The 18,972-nt window shown below is 36.8% G+C and overlaps 1 protein-coding gene across 3 annotated transcripts in view; it reads right to left on the bottom strand.

The window, feature by feature from the left end:
* The window catches only part of Exoc5 (exocyst complex component 5), a 56,302-nt gene that overhangs the window by 32,794 nt on the left and 4,536 nt on the right, over positions 1–18,972 (bottom strand). For all 3 annotated transcript variants that reach the window (XM_076544891.1, XM_076544892.1, XM_042284758.2), the window contains exons 2-5: positions 9,016–9,110; positions 8,027–8,174; positions 5,408–5,602; positions 587–651 (exon numbers count right to left, since the gene is read on the bottom strand). In XM_076544891.1, the coding sequence (XP_076401006.1) occupies positions 587–651; positions 5,408–5,602; positions 8,027–8,174; positions 9,016–9,110 (503 nt within the window). The remainder of the gene's footprint in view (positions 1–586; positions 652–5,407; positions 5,603–8,026; positions 8,175–9,015; positions 9,111–18,972) is intronic.

Below are 18,972 nucleotides of genomic sequence, written 5' to 3' on the forward strand. Positions count from 1 at the left end.
GAGCTGTATTTCTTTCAGATAGTTACCTGAAGGAATTGTTTCTTATGAGAGATCATGAAGAGCATTTCTTTCTCAGTGGACAGTTTATTTTAAAGTAGAATCTAGTTAGTGATGGCCCCAGGACCCTGCATTACACAGGCATTCTTAACTTACATTCTCTAGGATAGGTTCTATGGGTAGTCTAAAATTCCATACAATTACATACCACAATCTGTATACATCTTAATTTTTTGAAGAAACTATATAGCTCTCACCAGCTTTTCAAAGGTGACCAGAATTCCCCCAATTTAATCCTGGTCTATTAATACAAAAAGAGTTGAATAGCCAAGTTAACCCTGGTTCTCAAAGTTCCAAATAGGAAAATTCAAAATCTTACTTTGTCAATTTAAAAGATCTCCTTCATCAATTTTGTTTTTCAAAAAACAATGAAGTTACTTCAAGGTATATCATTATATTACACTGTATCTTATACAAATGAGGTGCTCAATAAATTCTTGCTGCCTTAATGAGCAAGAAAAATACAGGAAAAATGCAATTTTATCCCATAAATTATATTTACTATTAAGTTCTTGAGGTATAAACTTGCCTATCGAAAGGTAACTCCTGGGCAATCAGATGCAACTTCTGAATGACGTCTGCTGCTTCCTTTATCTATTAGAAATAAGTAAAAGCAACAATTAAAAAGAACTCTTAGATTACAAAAATTAATAGTATAGCTGAAAAGAGTAATACATAGCCATAACGCCTGACCCAAACAATCTTCTTTAAAGCCTTGGGGGCAACACCATATCAACTCAAAAGCCAACCACGTATCTTTCTGGTGCTTAAAATATTGTGGTTTTTTTTTTCTTGATGCCACAATTCTTCCCCCAACAAAGTCTGCAATTCAATTTTACTCTCTGAAAAAATTAAAAATCCTTGTTTGTCAAAAGCAAAGTGGAAATTTCTTCTAAGTTTATGAGGTCAAACAAAACAGACAAGACTTGAGGAGAAGATTTAGAGTAGACAACTGCATATATTAAGTTGAATGATTTAATAACGTACAAAAAAGATACAATTTAATACAGTATCTTAAATGAAATATGTTTATATTTTCAAGGATTTATTTTCAAGTTGAATAAAGGAATTTAGGCAAGGTTTCTAAAATTCTTTAAATTACAGACATTTATGCTTATTTATGAAAAAGTGTAAGGAAGTCATACAGGGGCCACTTTTTCCTTTAAATTTCAATTTAGTACTTTTATTTTCACACCATTTTAGTAACTGACTTCATGATGATTTATACTGTTTTACATGAAGACTCATAGAACCATAAAGGAAGGACTAAGAACATTAGTATAGATATTTCTAAGAGCTTATGTGACCCCTGGCAAGGGATAGTGGCAGGACTTGTTCTTGCTTATTCCATGCAATAGTCCACAGTAGTATTGCTGCTTTAGACCTCTCCCTGTCTGAGTCAGCAAGTCACTCATCTCAGCTGCCATGTGCTCTCTTCAGAACCCTGACACATGTGAGTGTAAGTGTTACTGCAGCCGCACTACTGGCCATGCTGCTCAGTCTTACTAGCAAAGCCCACCATTTTTTCCTAGTCAGTATCCTCTTCAGAACACAGCTACCAGTCAGCCAGCTCTGCTTCCATCAGGATTTTGTTCTTACTCCTTTTAGGAAGCATGCTGTTTGTAAATTCTGCGAGATGCAGTAGAAGAACCACAGTTTTGTTTCGGAAAAGCTGTTTTTACTGAATCCTCAGAGCTAATTGTTTGGTAAGAATTGTTTACAATATCACTTTAAATTGCTTGCATTTGAACTGTTTAAAGCAGTCATCAGGTCTTACACACAAAAAGCACTAAACTACTACTCTAAGAAAAAGGTGTAGCTCAGTTTGTAGAGTGCTTGCCTAGCATACACAAGCCCCGAGTTCCATTCCCAGCATCCTATAAAAACCAGTGTGGTGATATACAACTGTACCCAGGACTTAGGAGATAAAGGAAGCAGAAATTCAAAATCATCTTTGGCAATGTAGAGAGTTTGAGGACAGCCTGGACAAGAACTCATCTTAAAAAAAAAACAGAAAGAAAGGAAGAAAAGAAGGAAAACAAACATACGTGTATGGACAGAAATAAATATAAAACAGATTTTTTTAAAGCAAAAAGTATAAGATCCCTAAAAGACTGCAAACTTTGTTTAATGTATGTAGTAAGAATAGGCAAGTAGAGTTTGCTTTTTAAAATACACATATATCAGAGAGAGAGAGAGAGAGAGAGAGAGAGAGAGAGAGGAAAAAGAAAAAGTAATATGATGTGTTTGGCATTTTATCTAATTCTAATTCCTCCTACAGTCACACTTCTTTAGAGCTATGTGGGTGATTTTCCTTTTCTTTCCATTTGGAAAGTAAATGGCAAAAATTCAGAAACTGAGATAGCCAGAAGTTTATTTGATAATTGTCAATCTAATGTCACATATGAATTTAATTTTTTTATTTATTTAAAAGTATGTGTATAGCTTTTGCCTACATATATGTATGTGTACCATGTGCATGCCTGGTGCCCACAAAGATTAGCTCCCCTGCAACTGGAAATATGAATGGTTGTCAGCCACCCATGTGGATGCTGGGAACTGAACCTGTGTCTCCTAGAACAGACAACTCTCAAGTCCCCGTATTTGCAATTGTAACATATGGCTAGCTGTTAAAGTGCCAGCCCAAAAACTGATGACTCCGAATTATTAAAGAATAACCAAGTGACAAGAACAAAACAAAGCCAAGTGGGGAAAGCAGAATAAAGTATACAGAGCACAGGAGACCAAGAAAAACGGGATTACAAGTCAAAGTGAAGCAAAGGAGAGAAACTATTTTAAATACTGTGAGTCTCCAATTATGATGACTCAGGAACCAAGAAAGGTACTAACAATGTAAAGATGGTTTTCTTTCGATTAAAACCTAAAGGGGTTAAGAGTCAACAGTAACATCAAGAAATATGTGATTAGTTGATGGTAACTTTAAAATTTTAAGGATTAAAGAGTAAACATTCAAGTAAATATAAATCAAGTTAAAAAAAATCAGTCAATGTAAATATACTTTTTGCTACTTCTATCCAGAGTTTCAAAAGGAACGTAGCAATAAAATGACTTCTAATGGCGTTCTGCTACATCCATTGATCAATGTCTCTTCAGCCATCATCAGAGATGCTACCTCCTGCACTAGATGGGAAATAATAGACAGACCCACAACTGGACACTGCAAAGAGTGAGACTTTAGAGCAATCAGTCCTAAATGGGATATCTCTAGCTTTTCTCTCCCTTCAAGGTTCAGAGAACCCTGCAGAAGAGGCGGAAAGATTATAAGAACCGGAGAAAACAGCAAGAAAACAAGACCTTCTAAACATGGCAAGACCTTCTGACACATACATGAACTTACAAAAACTATGACAGCATGCACAGTGGTTACACAAGTCTGGACCTGATGGGGTCCCAGTGCTGAGATGGGGAGGGGACACAAGCCCACATCCTAAAACAGAAGCTCTCTCCATTGATAACCACTCACAATAATGAAAAGTTAGGTTTATCTAACTGTGTCTCACTCGGTATACAAAGGCCAGGCCCCATGTCCATCAGCAGATAGCCAACACAGAATGAACACAATGGCATTTTGGAGGCTCTTTGTCTTATAACACTTTGTAAGGTTTTTTTTTTTTGTTTTGTTTTTTAACTTTGTCTCATAATGCTTTGTAAGGGCTTTTTGTTATTTTTAACTTTATAGGTCCTTTGTATATATTATGGTTCCCAGTTTTATATTTTTATGGAATTTCTATATGTGTGAATCTGAATCTGTATGTTTTTTGAACTTTTTCTTTGGCTTATTTTTTTGTTTTGTTTTGTTTTTTGTCTTATACTGGTTTGCTTTTATTTTGTATAATAATAACAACTTTGATGATGACAATAATAATTTCTGAGTCTCCATTGCACGTTGTCTAGGTGTGTTTACCCCTTCCAACTGGTCTCCAAGGTGACACACTTTGGTGGCTACATAGCTAATGTGCTCATCTAGTTCTTGGAAATGTTGGAAGGCAACCTAGAAATATGTGCACACAGAGAATATAATCAGAATTGTTTATTAATAATTTTTGTATAATCCCAATAATTATTTTAGATACCTGCTTGTATCATAATAAGTGAGAAAGGGAGTAGACTTGGGAAAGTGGGAAAGTGGGGAGGATTCAGGAGGAGTTGGGGGAGGAAAAACCATAATCATAATATTATATTAAAAACAATCTATTTAAAAAAAAAAAAAAAACCAAAATGGGCTAACATATTGGTTAAGATAGTTGTATTTTGTTTAGAGCATACAATCTAACGGGTACAACCAAAAGTAATCCAAGGAATCAGTCTTACTACATCCAACTCATTCAATAGAAAATATAATTTTCATGTTTTAAATCGGTACTTTCATACTATATTTATTAAGATTTAGAAAAAAAAGCTTAAAAATTCCACAACCATCCTGAAATGCAATTTGCTGTTCAAGTCTCATATACATTCTTGTATATAAACCACATAAATATAAAACAATACTATGATATTTATCAGGACTACTTTATACTATAATTCTCAAAACTCAATCTTTAGAACACTGTCTTTCTTTAGAGGGATTATCTACTGACATGTAACCATTTTTATATATAGATATTATAAATCTTTTAGTTTTACAGAGTTCTACTCATAAGAATATGTTGCTTAATTCAAAACAAACTTCATTAACATTTAGTTTTTAACATCTTGAAATCTAATGTTCTACACAGTAAATTTGGAATAAATCAGTAAAACTGCATTCAACAAATGAGTGGGTAACAATACAACAAGCATATAGATTCATGAGACTATCTTTTTTCTCATAAATTGTTATTTTTCCCTAAAAGGGAGGAAAGCAAGCTAAGTTGCTTTCTCTTAATTGTAGAACAACCAATAACATAAAGGTACCTTTAGATGAAGATTAAGTGGCTATGTTATGAAAAAAATAACAAAACTAACTCAAGAGTTTTCAATGATCATGGTCTAATTTGCTTTAATCCTTTGTAAGGGATCTTTATTCAAGTAAATAGAAGAAACTAGGACTTGTGGATTCCATTATAAAAAGAGTTCAGCTCCTCAACAATTCAGGTCAGGTCTACTACCATATAGTATATAACTATTAAAGACTATGTAAATTTCATTAATGTTAAAAGTAAAAGGATAAGGAAATACTTAAAAATAGTTATCCCAGCATTTATAATGAATTATAATTCCATAAATAAAAATGCAAGGCAACTGTTAACAGGTGTATGAAGCTCCCACACAAACAAATAAATCTTTTTAAAAATACAAGGCAAACCAATTAAAATTTGATTATTGCTTTTATTCGGACAATGCTTACCTTTTCAGAATTTGTAAAAACATCCGATTTCAATTCTCCATCTAGAAACTCATTAAAATATTTCATCAACTTCTGAGCCTCCACTGCACGTTGTCTAGGTGTGTTTACCCCTTCCAACTGGTCTCCAAGATGACACACTTTGGTGGCTACATAGCTAATGTGCTCATCTAGTTCTTGGAAATGTTGGAAGGCAACCTAGAAATATGTGCACACAGAGAATATAATCAGAGAAGTTTGTAAGTTATTAAGTTTATAAGTTAATACTTCTCAAAACTAAACTACCAGCTCAGGGCATTAATGGTAGATCACTTGCCTATCATGAACAAGTCCCTGGGTCTGACCCCTAACACAGTAAAAACATATTTACTATACCAACCCCTAACACAGAACATATAGATGAGGTCCATAAAACAATTCATACTCATTAGCACGGCATGATCTGAAAACTCTTAACCAAGTTTCCAACTTTTATACCATAGGCACCAAAGAGCCCTAAATAATGATTGTGAAAACAATTGAGTATCAAAGGGACTAGACCTAGGGGAGGGGAGAGCATGCATGTGGGGAGGTACGCTTGCCTATGCAATGCAGTTTAGAGATCAGAGGTCAACACCAGATGCCTTCCTCTACTGCACTGTAAGACAGTCTCATTGAACTTGGAGCTTACTGTCATGGCAACCGGCAAGCTCAAGGGCTCCTCCTGTCTGTTTCCGCCATCCCTTCACCCCACCCCTGTGCTGGGTTACAGATGAATGCCACCAAATGCAGCTCTTCAAGAACTCGGGTCCTCATGCTCGCAGAGCAAGCCCTTTACACACAGGCCCCTCCCCAGCTCAATGGGACTGGACTTTTAAAAAATACTTTCGCTACTAAACTGAAAAGATTAGAAAAAAACGTATTAGAAGTGGAAGGGTACTGATTAAAAAGAAAATATTAACATTAAAAATATTTAAAAAGCAATACTTAGCTGTGCTTGGTGGTACATGCCTGTAATTTCAGCACATGAGACACCGAGATAGGAAGAAAATTGCAAGTGAGTGGCCAATCTCCACTACATATCAAGACTCTGCCTTAACACTTCCAACCAAAATGCAAGTGACACTAGTAAATCTGTGATCAATTTGTTCTTTGCAAGTTTTGAAAACAAGATAGACTACAGAAATTATTCTACTAAAGCAAAGATAATACTTTCTGCATTCTCTTTCCTTTGTCCTACAATACAAAAAAACTGAACGCAATCAATTCCTTAGATTTGCCAATAGCAGGACAATTGATAACTGCTGATAATTCAGTAGGATACTTTTGTTCTAATCTTTAGAGGGGGAAAAGCTGCAACATTTATTAAGGACTTGCTTTGCATCAGATACTATCCTAAATATATCGCTTATCAATTATATATTACTATCAATATGTTTATTCAGTTATCATAACCCATTTTACACATAAAAGCATGACGCTCAGAGATGTTTAATTGCTTGAGATTACACAATTAGCTTAGTGGTCAGGCTATAATTCAAACTCAGACAGACTGGCTCCAGTCTGTTACATAACTATTAATATTATTTTTATTAATCAAGGCAAAACTCTGTTAGAAGTATATGAAAACTGTCACCATGATTATTCAAAACACACTTAAATTATTGATTTCTTTAATCAAATACTTTACCATAGCCATATATGCTTAAAATAAAAGGACATGAATGAGCTTATAGCAGAAATGAGCTTGCTCCCCGAGAGTGAACAAAGTTCAACAATGTTCTTCAAACTATTAGAAAAGACAAATTCCAAATTAAACCAAGCCAGGGAAAGAGATTTAGACATTTAGATCAATCCCAAGACCTAATAGGAGCTAAAAAGTCTGGCATGTGTAGCCCTTGCGGCCAGACTAGTGGTTTGGTTTTACTGAATTTACTGAAAAATGGACTGAGAAAGAGAGCTCTCTACCTGCTTTTCCCAGTTACAGTAGAACTTGCATTGAGGCATATCCTAATGCCCTTTGTGAAACTACTCAAATCAAATTTCTTTAGGATAGCAGTTCTCAACCTGTGGGTCATGACACCTCCCATATCAGACATCCTGCATATCAGATATTTAAATTATGATTCATAACAGTAGCAAAATTATAGTTATGAAGTAGCAACAAAAATAATTTTACGGTTGGGAGTCACCATAGCATGAGGAACTGTATTAAAGGGTCACAACATTAGGAAGGTTGAGAACCACTGATAACCACCGCTCTAGGGGAACACCTGATCCAGATCTGGTCATATTTATGATTAAATAGAATTAAAACAACTTCTTAAACATCCATTCTAATAAGGAGTTTCTCAAAGTACAGGTCTATGGACTAGTCAGTCAATCTTGTGAACGCTTACTCAAGAGCTGAAGCAAGGGTCATAACCTGGAAAGAGGAGTGCTGTGCTTCCAAACCCACCCAATGAGCACACCAATGCCAACAGTAGGCAATAATACATCATTTTATTACACAGGACCAGAAAGTTAGAAGTTATTATACTTTGACTTGACTCTTCAAATGCCTAAAGCTGAAAAGGCAAGATCACAACAATATTACAACCTAAGAAAAATGAAAATATGGTATAGTCTCAGCCAAATGTATACCTGATTGCTTTTCTGGAGCTCTTGGACCTTCTTAGCAAATTCCTTAGCCTCCTTCTGACACTGTTGTTCTAACTTCTCTACTTTCCTTTGAATCCTTTCGTCCATTATCTGGAGTTCCTGAATATGATTCACAAATTCTTCTAATAGCCTGGTAGAGGACAGTAATAATACAATCAACTTGACTATTACTAATCAAAAAGGGATGACCAGGTCCCTTCAGGAAGGTCTTAATAGGGTTTGGTGAGACAAGGACGAGCATGTTCATTTTCCTTACAGTATCTTGTTGTAATTTCTTCAATGAAAAAAAAAAAAAACTTTTGGCAATGTCATAATTTTCTTTTCACTTTTAACAGGTGACATAGCATTTGGAAATATAGGCAGTTGTTATTGACTTTGCAATGGATTATCTCTAAGGCAAAGGAAAATCTCAAAGAATTCCCATTAAATATCCAAACAAACTTTAGCATTTAAAAATCAAGAAGGTAAATGCACAATAAAAAATACACATAAAAGACTTCAATGACTTTGTTTCTCTGATTTACAGCTGTTAGGTTTAAAAGAACATAGTCAACTTTTTATTATTATTATTATTATTTGTTTGTTCAGGCTCAGAGTTTTGCTATGGATTCCAGGCTAACTTCCAGCTCCCAGCTCTGCCTCAGCCTCTATTGCTGAGATGATAGGTGTGCACTACCACACCAAGCCATGGTTTAACTTTACAAGTATATAACCAGACTTTTCAACTTAATGCTAAGCAGAGAAATTAAATTCTTAATGTCAATAAAATCCCTTCATTCAATCAGCTAAAGTGCTTCAGGAAAAACACAATTTCAGACTTGTAATGCTGTGAGAAATTTTTTTGAGATAGGGACAAACTGTTAAACTCGTTTTATATGAACACTGAAAGGAATCCCAATACAGTCATCTCTAATCTAAACACAATTTGTAGTCTTACATTGGGACTATGGAAATTTTGTTTTTTAGTTTACCTTTTAGGATCAAAAGCTTCAGGTCCACCTCGAGACCCACCTCCTGGGGTTCTCCACACAAGACGTTCAATGTATTCATCGGCCACAAAAGGCTCCTGATTCACAGAAGAAACATGTTTTAACAAGACCTTACAGAACAACTTACAGGTCTAAAACAGGCTTTACTACACAGAACTTGAAAATTAATGTCAATTATTATTAAAAGATATTTTGTTGTTTAAAAATTCTCAATAAATAAAGCTGTTTAAAGAAAAGTAGTATACTAAAATATTAGAACAGCATTACTGACCAGTTGGAGCAACCAAATAGGAAATGAGAAAACAAAACACATGAACTGTATAGCTTTACTAGTAATCCAACAAAGCCAAGTGATCTTTTTGGGTGGGCGGGCAGGCATGAGGGAAAACAGGGCCTTCCTCTGTAGCCCTGGCCAGTCTTGCTATAAAGACCAGGTTGGCCTTAAACTCAGAGATCCTACTGTTTCTGCCTTGCCAGGGCTGCTGGGATTGAAGTCCTGTGCCACATGACATCCAGCAGGTTATTATTTTTTTAACCTCAGAGTGCAGTGTGGTGAGAGGATAATACTGAAATCTGCACACGCACTGCTGGCAACAACAGGTAGAACCTTTAGAAGACAGCAGCAACCTTTTAACAACATCAACAGGGTTAAAAATGCTCAACTCTAACCTCCTGGCTTTATTTTCCCACCACTTGGAGACTGAGGCAAGATCACAACAAATTCTTGGTTGCCTAACAAGCCCATGTCTCAAAAACTTAAAAACAGAAATTAAAAATAAAAATTGCAAGGAAATGCATATACAAACAAAAAATTCTGGAGTAACTAAGCATTGTGTGTAATGCTGATAACTACATAGTCAATAAAACTGCATAAAATTATATGGAAAGCTATATCCTAATAAAACCACATAAAACAATAGTCAATGAAATGAAGAAACGTGTACATGATCTGATAACAAGCATATTAAATTTTCTTAGACAATTTATTATTAGATTACTATTATTTAAGTTATTAAGGTAGAAGGTCCAATAAAAAATAATAAATATGCTGGGCAAAATGATGCATTGCTTGTAATCCTAGCACTTTCAAACTTTTGAAGGGCAAAGACTTGTGAAAGTAACATGAAAGAATGAAGTCACACACACAGGGTCACCTAAGAATATTAGCAGGGCTTATTATCACATTGGTGGCCAGATGCCTAATAAGTTCAAAGTGCTAAGACAAAAAATTGTCAAAGAATCCAGCAACACCAGCATTCAAAAGCAAGGGAGAAATTAAGATGTCCCTAGATTAAAATAAATAAGTAAATAAAAGCTGAAAGTCTGTTACCACTAGACCTGCCCAGGATAAAAGGCAAAATAGCCGGGCAGTGGTGGCGCACACCTTTAATCCCAGCACTCGGGAGGCAGAGCCAGGCGGATCTCTGTGAGTTCGAGGCCAGCCTGGGCTACCAAGTGAGCTCCAGGAAAGGCGCAAAGCTACGCAGAGAAACCCTGTCTCGAAAAAAAAGAAAAAAGAAAAAAAAAAAAAAGGCAAAATAAATGGGCACTAAACAACAACCTAACAACATATGAAATTAAAATCCTAATAAAGATTGTTGAAAGGTCTTGCTGGCTGGTCAGAGGTTGCAGTCTATCATGGCCTGGTAGTTTTTTTTTCCCAAAAGCTCAGGGACACGAAGACTCCCTCCTTCCCCTGTGAAATTTCCTGCTTTCTACCTGCCCTTATCTGGAGAATGTTCCTTGGCCCTGAGGACTGACCTATCTGAAAGCTGTCTCTAAGCCAGCTGCCTGATTTATCTTTAGCTTGACCGTTGGCACAGATTCCTGCTAAAAGACTTGTACTAGGAGCTCTGCTACAGGACCCTACTGCCACAGATGAAACCTTGTGATAGAGCATGCCACTTAATGGAAATTAGGGTTTGTCCCCAGGCTCCCCAGTCCTATATATTCCTTATACTCTGGAATAAAGTTGAGCTGATTCACTGAAGTCTGTCTCCCAGAGGGCTGCCTCTATCAGACCCACAGCCGCCCAAACCCTGTTCCCTACTCCTGCTCCCTCTACCCTCATGGACCAATGAAGCAACAATCCCAAGGAAGAAGCAGAGCTGCAAAGGATAAGTAAACAGATAGGTAGTCTTAAACAATAATAACCCTGGCTACAACTTGATATTTTGTTGCATGCATAATTTAAGAAATTAATAATATATTTTAAAAATTATAAGCTTATGTTTGGGGCATACAATATATAAAGGTAATTTGGTGATTCAACAATAAATGAGATATGAATAGAGCATAGTTATTAATTTATTGAATTGAAGCTGTTATAAATTCAAACTCGAGTGTGCTAAGAATTCAAACAGAAGCCTCATGGTAACAATAAACATAATTCTACAAAATATACAGATAAATAAGTGAATACAGAATGTAAGTGTTTCAGAACAAAGCAGCAACTAAACTGAGAAGACAGGCCAGAAATGAAGGGCAAAAGCTGTAAGGTACAAAGAAAGTAAACAACAAATTATATTAGTCTTTTCTAATTAGCAACTACTTTACATATAAGTATTAAACTTTCCAGAGATTGGCAGAGGATCAAAAATAGGACCTAACTACATGCTGTTTGCAAGAGACTCACAGTGAAAGGATGGGAAATGATATTCCATATTAATATGTTATGGGATAATCTTTTTGTACACTGTGAAGATGTGTCCTTGCCAAGGTGCCATCTGACTGGTTTAATAAAAGCTGAATGGCCAGTAGCTAGGCAGGAAGTATAGGCAGGACAGTGAAACACAGAGGACGCTGGGAAGAAGAGGGCAGAGTCAGAGGAAATGCCATGAAGCACAGAGCAAGCAACATGGGAAGTTCATATATGAGGTAAACGAGCCTGGGGCAGCACATAGATTAACAGAAATGGGTTAATTTAAGTTATAAGAACTAGCTAAAAAACAAGCCTAAGCTGTCAGCTGAGCATTTATAATTAATAATAAGTATCAGTCTGGTTATTTGGGAGTGGCTGCTGGAACAGAGAGAAACTCCACCTATATAATTATAATATTAACCAAAAGGAGGACTTGAAATTTGAAAACAGGTTACAAAAGACAATACTACTACAAAGGTTTCAGTTAACAATAAGATACAACAATTTAAAACATTTAAGTACCTAATGAGAAACCACATATAAACATATGGGCAACACTGAAAGTATAGTAATAAATTTTTATGAAAATATCTCTAATTCAAAAAGTCTTAACTTTTGGCAGACCCGACAGCAAAGTTAATAATGAACACTGAGATCATTTAAGATAATACTCAGCCTGTTTAAATTTAACCTGCCTTTAAGAAAACAGTGTAACCAATCTTACTATGTCTTGGATTTTCTGGGCAATCAACTTTTACAATCTAAGTTAAACATAGTTTGAATTTTAAATAATGAAGTTTTCTACCCTGAACCAAAGTAATGTATTTGTGTATGTGTGTTGTAATCATTTGCTAAAAGCAGCCAAGAGGCTGGAAGCATCCAATGTCTACCATAAATGTTGGAAGCAATGTGGATATAGCTTGATGATGCCTATCTGCAGTACTGTTTGCTATTCAAGAGTCAGCTTGGGCCAGTAAAGTAATTTTTCTTGTAAAATTCTGTTAAAGATTTCTGTGAAGTATCACTGATTCCATTCACACGCCATGTTTACTGTGCTGTTTAGTAAATACAGAAGAAAGTCATTTGTTAGGGACAGTCAGAGATTCAGGGGCATAACTGACATAAGGCACAACTTACAGGCAACAGGGACAGACAGATTAGACAGGTAGATAAGCAACCAGACTACAGACCCAGGAAGAGGCAGAGAATTGAAATTTAGGCTCATTCTTGTTAAATTAACCCAAGAAGAAGGTGCTGTTTTCATTCCTTAATGAAACATGGGCAGGACTTCTGAGGTTATTATCTTTAATGTGTTAACCTAGTGTGTATTGGCAAGACAGAACTAGACAGAAGAGAGCTATATAAAATCATAGGAATTTCAATACTTTATTCTCAATAATGGCCAGAATTAAGAGAGAAGAAAAACAGGGGAATAGAGGACTCAGGTTTATCATAACAGACTAACTAGACCTACACTGAAGTTATAACAAAAGCACCAGTTCAAAGGTGGTACTCCCTCTATAGAGATGGAGTTCTGTCCTCTTAAGTTGCAGGATATATTCCAAATTAAAAAAACCTTTAAAGTTTTCTTATGAGGAAAAACTATCGGGATTAGGAACAAGAAGTAAAGTACAAACTGCCCTTCCTACCCTAGCTCCTAATCTGTTCATGTCTCACATCCACATGGAAAGAGATCGTGACACCAACAGGGGAATGTGTTTGCCTAAGCACAAAGGAAGTAAGAAGTGCATTAAAGGGGTAGAAGCTAGTGGCACTGGGTGTCCTACTGTAGACAGTGATGTCCCTCCAGCTCTCCCTGCAGAAAGGGACTCCCTTGAGGCAGCAGTGGTGCTTCTACCGGGTGGTGTTTCAGGGACCCTCTCAGCTACTGAGTGCCATTTCACTGAATACACACCTTTCTCAATGTAACATGACTCCAATGACTGAGTCAGACGAAAGGCCTGATGTGTATGGTCAAAACCAAAGTGACAAGTCATTTTAGTTTCATAGCTCTTCACACAGGTGCTACCAGCATAGCACATTGCCATAGATGTTCTACTTCTCCATGGGTCCTACTACTCCCCCACCCTACCTCTTCACCCCAGGGGTACCTCCTAATAAATGTGCTGCCTAATAAACTCTCTCTCTCAGTATCTGCTTCTAAGAGGACCCAACCAACAACACTGTCAAGAGATAACAGTTGTTTAGATGAAAGTGGCGGAGGTCAGGGTGTTGAGAAATGGGTTCATATAATTTTAAGCGATATATTTAAATCCTGCTGAAGGGATGGAAGTGAAGAGAAACGAGAAAAAGGAACAGGAATTTCTTTATTTTAATTAATTAATTTATTCTTCTTTCATATATTACATCCTGACTACAGTTTCCCTCTCCCCTGCTCCTCCCAGTCCCTTCCTCTCCACCTCTGCTCTCCCCCAGATCCAATTCTCCGTTTTCCTTCAGAAAAGAGCAGGCCTCCCAGTGAAATCAACCAAACATGGCATAACAAGTTATAACAAGACCAGGCACATACTCTCATATCAAAGCTGGACGAGGCAACCTAGTAGGAAGAAAAGGGTCCCAAAAGCCAGCAAAGGACTCAGAGACAGACCCCACTCCCACTGTTTGTAGTCCCACAAAAACACCAAGCTACACACCATTACATATATGTAGAGGACCTAGGTCAGACCCATATAAGCTCCCTGATTGTCGCTCCAGTCTGTGAGCCCCTAGGAGCCCTGGTTAGTTGATTCTGTGGGCCGTGTTCTTGTGGTGTCCTTGACTCCTCTGGTTCCTACATTCCTTCCTCCCCCTCTTCCTCAGGATCTCAAGCTCTCAAGCTCTCCTAATGTGTGGCTGTGGGTCTCTGTATCTGCTCCTATCAGTTGCTGAATGAAACCTCAATGATGACGATGCTAGGCTCTGATCTAGGTATAGCAGAACATCATTAGGAGTCATTTCATTGACTATTTATTTATTTTGCCAGTCAGAAACAGAAATTTCTTGAAGAGGTTTATGGCCTGAACAAATATATGGTGGTACTTTTTACTGACATGGAGGAGACCAGGGAAGGAGATGGAAAGGGAATGAGGAAACAAGAGTTTTGTTTTGTATATATCATACTATAGATTAGGTGTCAGAGTAAAAATATAAAACATGTAGCTAAAAAACCAGGCTGGTGTTATAACGAAAGAACGGGATATGTAATTTCGGAGTTGACACATAGACAGTTATTTAAAACCTCAGGAATGCATGAGATCATTAGGAAAAAGGAAGGCATGCCAATTTGGGGGGAAAAGAGCAGGAAAATGATCCTACAGAATAGACAAAACAGGAGATACCAATGAAGGAGGAGGAAAATTGAGAGAACAATATTCTAGAAGCAAAACAGAAGTTTTATTGCTGTGGGATGTCCTGTATGCTGTGAATATGTGTTGCTCTCATTGGTTGATAATAAAGCTGTTTGGCCAATAGCAAGGCAGAATAAGGTTAAGTGGTACATTCAAACTGAAGACAGAGATAAAGAAGGGCAGAGCTAGGGCAGATGCCAGCCAGCCAGCCGTGGAGGAAGCAAGACATGTAGAAAATGAGGTAACAAGCCATGAACCACGTGGCAAAGCATAGGTAAGAAATATGGGTTAGTTTAAATGTAAGAGTTGGCTAGTAGTAAGCCTTAGTCATCAGCCAAGCATTTATAATTAATATAAGCCTCTGAGTGACAATTTGGAAAGTGACTGCCGGGTATAATGGGGCATACAGGAAAGAAAGCTCCGCCTCCAGTTACATTTTATCTTCTGAAACAATCAAATTATTGCTAAGGTCTAAAACAAAGCAGTTACTGATCACTACAGGATGAAAATTCTTTAGGAAAAAAATTCTGCTTATAAACCAAACAAATCTCAGTCCTATTTTCTAATATATAACCTTGCTGCAATGGCATTTACCTTAAGAAAAAGATAATTTAACAAGTACCCTAGCTTTTAAATAGGTCCTCCCAAAAGGCTTCTCATTTTTAAAAAAAATAGAATTTTATAAGCCTAATAAAGATGTATCATTCCTCTTTTATTTTGCTAGAGTAATTATTTATTTATTTATTTTTTATTTTTTTCAAGACAGGGTCTCACACTGTGTAGCGCTGACTGTCCTGGAACTCACTATGTGGACCAGGCTGTCCTTGAACTCACAGAGACTCACCTGCCTCTGCCTCCCGAGTGCTGGGATTAAAGGCATTCACCACCACCGCCTGACTTAGAGTAATTTTTTCAATCAACAAAGGTCAAAGAACTACGTACTAAGATACTATCACATTATATTTAATTCTACATCATTAACCACTGTGCAAACTGGTTTCATATTCTCTAAATAATAACAATTTGAAAATTTGAAAGACAAAGCATGGCATTTATGCTCCTTCCTACTGAAATTTCTTGGAAATTATTCCCTTTAGTCAAGAATATAAATCTCCATTGAAACAAAACCAACTAATTTTAATTTTCCTACACCACTACCCCCCAAATAAATCAATATGATGTGTCAGAACTACCCACAAACAAAGAAACTGGAGTAATTCCCCCACAATCTAGGTGAAAGAATAGAGAATTTCAACGTCAAGTATTTCTGTATTCTCTTAGGCCAACAACTGTTACCTATAGTGTATTTTCCTTAGATTTATGATGTTTCTATCTGTCACAGAAATCATTAAAACACTGCTACCTTTTATTCAGAAACTTCCAGGAGCAACCCCAGTTGAGTTCACATTCATGTGTCTCTGCTTTACAGTTTATCTTAAGCCATCCTACCCTGATTTCTGTTTCCCAAAATGAACAGCCACACTCCCATCAGCCTGTCTGACTACTCTAAACTCAGGCTACTCCAGCTACCTAATCTGGGGTCATGTTACTTACTCTACAGAATGCCTTTTGTTCCCTATTAACACAACTTCTTATGGTTTGAATATGTTTTCCAAAAAAAAAAAGCATGTGTTGGTAACTTCATCTCCTATGAAGTAGTGTTGTGGGATAAGGTATAATGGGAGATGTTTAGATAATGAAGACTACCTGCATGAACAGATTTACTGCAGTTATAAAGAAGCTTGAGGCTGTGAGTTCATTAATCAAATAGTATGTGCTTACTCCAATCTCTTACCTGTCTCCTACCCTTCTTTGTCCTCCACCAAGAATAAAGTAAAAGGCCTTCACCAGATGCTAACACCTTGATATTTCAATCCCAAGCACCAAGAAAAATGAATTTCTTTTAAAATTACTCAGTTTGTTGTTAAAACAGTAGCAACAACAAACCAAAAAACAAACAAAACCAAGCAAACAAAAAAGAACAAGACACAACGACTAAAGCCTAGCTCAAATCGCGGGAAGTTTCCATTTCTTCCCCCACATTAGCTCCACCATTTTTCCTCAACCCCCTAAAAAACCATAAAAGTTCAAATGCCAATGCAAAGCAATTTATTGCCATTTATTCCTTTTTGGGTTTTGTTCATTTACAAACACGTAAATACAGGGATCTGAACATGTTAGATAAGCACTCTCCACAGAACTAGACTACCAGCCTTCTGACAACACCTTATTGCGTTGCCCAGGCTGGGCCTGGACTGATTCTGTAGTCCAACCAGGCACTGAACTTCCAATCTTCCTGCCTCAGACTCCTAAGTAGCTGGGATTCCAGTCTTGTGACACCAGGTCTAGTCTCACTTACTGTTTCATAACAATTTTTTTTTCTGTTTTACTCTCTCCTCTATATTTTAACTGAAAGCAAAGGCAAGCTCTGTCACATGCTGTTCTTCCGTCCCATCTGTAGTCAAGGGAACAATGCTGAACAAGCGAAAATACTAGCTAGCTAGGGGTATGTGCAAATCCTCTTGAAAGGCTTGAAAATCACACCCTGGCCTAGATACAAACCCCAAACTACTAGTTCATAAACTAGAAATAAAAAACTGGTATTACATGGTGCTGCCAACAAAAGATATATTAGAAATATGAGCCTAATACAACAGTAACACTGGAAGTAAATGATTTTGCCCTCCTCTCTAGTTCCACTTGATTTGTTAATGATATTCTTTATATAATTCCTATAAAATAATAAACTCTATTGATTTTTGGCTATTTGAAAAGCACTATAAAATCCTTTGTCTCAGGCTACCAAAATGGATCTCAAATTAATATGGAAAGGTAGAAAAATAAAGCACATTAAGATACAAAATCAAGACAAACTAAAAAGTTTTTTGGAAACTACCAATACAATCTTGAAGGAGATATCAATGCTTTAAAAGAACTGCATCAATTTTTTAGGTCATATCAAGTAGAATCTCTTTTCCATGAGAATATGCTTTATTTTTAAAAAATATCTGATGTTTTAGGTTCCAAAGGAAAAGCAACAGAATTTAATAGTTTTACATGATTTTACATCTTTTACATGATTTAACAGAATCACAGAATTAGATTTAAAAATTTTGAAGCAGAAACGGTCTTTAAATGTCACCCTAGCTCAACTCTTTCATCTCATTTCTTCTTTCATTTCTAAGAAATGAGGACAACAGAGAAGATCTTATAGGGATCGTCTGGCTGAGACCCATTGCTGCTTTCAGAACAATCTTCTGTCTGGGTGCCTGTTGCCATGTATGTGTTTCCTCACCCCAGTAAATGCCTTTCTTCAATTTTCCAGATTCACGAAAAAGCACAGACCTAAGAGGATGAGTGTAAGTCACACTGTAGGGTGACAGACCTTGTAGACATCATGAATAATATAACCTTCCACACTCACTATTTGTAATCTCTCATTGTAGTCTGCTATCATTCTCTCCAGTATGACTATTTCTCAATCTTTGAAAGGCTTTTCTCCCTGATGGATGCTCAATTTTGTCTTTGAGGGTGGTGGGGGGCTTGCCATATAGCCCATGACTTCAAACTCACGTCCTTCCTGCTCTGCAACCCCAAAACCAGAATCACAAGTATGTGCTATGGATATCGATCCCTCTGTATAAATAAAATGCTGATTGGTCAGTAGCCAGGTAGTAGGAAGTATAGGCGGGACAAACAGAGAAGAGAATTCTGGGAACAGGAAGGCTGAGTCAGGAGACACTGCCAGCCGCTGCCATGAGTACCAACATATAAGATACTGACTGGTAAGCCATGAGCCATGTGGCAAGGTATAGATTTATAGAAATGGGTTAATTTAAGATAGAAGAACTAGATAAAAAGAAGCCGGCCATGGCCATACAGTTTGTAAGCAATATAAGTCTCTGTGCATTTACTCAGTTGGGTCTGAGTGGCTGTGGGACTGGTGGGTGA

The sequence above is a fragment of the Peromyscus maniculatus genome, chromosome 9 (assembly GCF_049852395.1).
Source record: "Peromyscus maniculatus bairdii isolate BWxNUB_F1_BW_parent chromosome 9, HU_Pman_BW_mat_3.1, whole genome shotgun sequence".
Classification (NCBI taxonomy): domain Eukaryota; kingdom Metazoa; phylum Chordata; class Mammalia; order Rodentia; family Cricetidae; genus Peromyscus; species Peromyscus maniculatus.